We start from the raw sequence: 1,795 nt of genomic DNA on the forward strand, positions 1-1,795 counted from the left end.
TCGTGGGGGATTTGCAGGATTGGGGGGCTCCCCTTTTTTTATTTTGGGGTAAAATCACCCCCATTTGGGTTATTTCTGGCGGTGAACTCCTAAAATTCCCAAAAAAATAAACATTTAAAAGGGACAAATTTACGCAGATGCTGCTTGAGGCCACCTTTTTCTTCTGACGTGTCTAATGAGCGCCAGCTTCGTTAAAACACCAAAGATATTGGGGCCAAACCCCCTTAATTTAATTACCCCGGTGGTAACGAACCTGAGGAGCGGGAGAGGGTTCAACACACCCCTGCACATTCATCAAAACCCCGTTTTTTTACCCCAAAATCACTTTTTTTCAATGATTTTGGCGTGAATCCCGCTCTTCACCTGCTCCTTGCTTGTTTTTTTTTTTTCCTCGGTGGGTTTAATTATTTTAATTTCTGCGCAAAATCTTTTTTGTTGTTGGTTGGTGCAGCTCCATGATTTATGAAAAGAACTCGAATTTAGTGAAAATTACGTTTTTTCAACACAGAGGAAATCGAGCAAAGCCAAGGAAAAGAAGCAAAAGCGCCTGGAGGAACGAGCGGCCATGGACGCCGTCTGCGCCAAGGTGGAAGCCGCCAACAAAGTGAGTGTCCCCCTCCCTGGCGGGGCGCAAAATGGGGTAAAAAACCCTAAAATTGGTGAAAACCCCCCTGCAGAGCAAGGTCTGGCGGGTGGGAGCGAAACTGTCTCATCTCTTGTTTTTTTTTTTGGGGTGGTGTTTGATTTTTTTTATTTTTTTTTTCCCCAGCTTGAAGATCCCCTCGAAGCTTTCCCGGTTTTTAAGAAATACGACCGGAACGGGTGAGTGTTGCCCGTCGCGGTGTCACCGAAGCCGTTCCCGGTGCCCGGCGGCGTATCCCCGGTGCCGACGCCGTTTCCCTCCCGGAATCTCCCGCAGTTTGAACGTCGCCATCGAGTGCAAGCGCGTCACCGGGCTGGAGCCCGCCACCCTCGAGTGGGCCTTCCAGCTGACCAAGGCCAACATGCAGACGCTGTGAGTTGCCATTTCCTCCCAAAATTATTGGGTTTTTTTTTTTTGGCCCCAAATTGTTGGGGTTTTTTTTTTTTTTGGCCCCAAATTTCTGGGCTGTTTGGTTTTTTTTGCCCTCCAAATCGTGGGTCTTTTTTTTTTGGCCCCAAATTATTGGGGGTTTTTTTTGGCCCCAAATCGTTGGGGGTTGGTTTTTGCCGTCAAATTGTTGGAGGGTTTTTTTTTTTTGCCCCTAAATTATTGGGGTGGGCGGTTTGCACCCCAAATTATTGTTGTTTTTTTTTAGGCCCCAAATCGTTGGGGGTTTGGTTTTTTTGCCCCAAATCGTTGGGGTTTTTTTAATCTCCAAATTATTGGGATTTTTTTTTTGTCCCCAAATTATTGGGATTTTTTTTTTGTCCCCAAATTATTGGGATTTTTTTTTTTGTCCCCAAATTATTGGGATTTTTTTTTTTTTTGTCCCCAAATTATTGGGATTTTTTTTTTTTTGACCCCAAATTATAGAGTGGGTTTTTTTGACCCCAAATTATTGGGGTTTATTTTTTGACCCCCAAATCGTTGGGGGTTGTTTTAGCCCGAAATTATTGGTGGTTGTTTTTTGCCCCCAAATTATTGAGGGTTGTTTTTTGCCATCAAATTGTTGGAGGGGGTTTTTTTTGCCCCTAAATTATTGGGGTGGAGGGTTTGCACCCCAAATTATTGGGGTTTTTTTTTGTACCCAAATTTCTGGGGTTTTTTTTTTTTTTGCTCCCAAATTTCTCAGGGGTTTTTTTTTGCCTCCAA

General features: G+C 44.0%; 1 protein-coding gene across 1 annotated transcript in view; it reads left to right on the forward strand.

The window, feature by feature from the left end:
* Window positions 1–508: 508 nt before the first annotated feature.
* The window catches only part of NAA40 (N(alpha)-acetyltransferase 40, NatD catalytic subunit), a gene marked incomplete at its 5' end in the record, with an annotated part of 2,433 nt that continues 1,146 nt past the window's right edge, over window positions 509–1,795 (forward strand). Inside the window, 3 exons of the mRNA XM_010072663.1 lie at window positions 509–604; window positions 770–822; window positions 920–1,015. Coding sequence (XP_010070965.1) covers window positions 509–604; window positions 770–822; window positions 920–1,015 — 245 coding nt within the window. The remainder of the gene's footprint in view (window positions 605–769; window positions 823–919; window positions 1,016–1,795) is intronic.

The sequence above is a fragment of the Pterocles gutturalis genome, unplaced genomic scaffold, assembly GCF_000699245.1.
Source record: "Pterocles gutturalis isolate BGI_N339 unplaced genomic scaffold, ASM69924v1 scaffold23592, whole genome shotgun sequence".
Lineage (NCBI taxonomy): Eukaryota > Metazoa > Chordata > Aves > Pterocliformes > Pteroclidae > Pterocles > Pterocles gutturalis.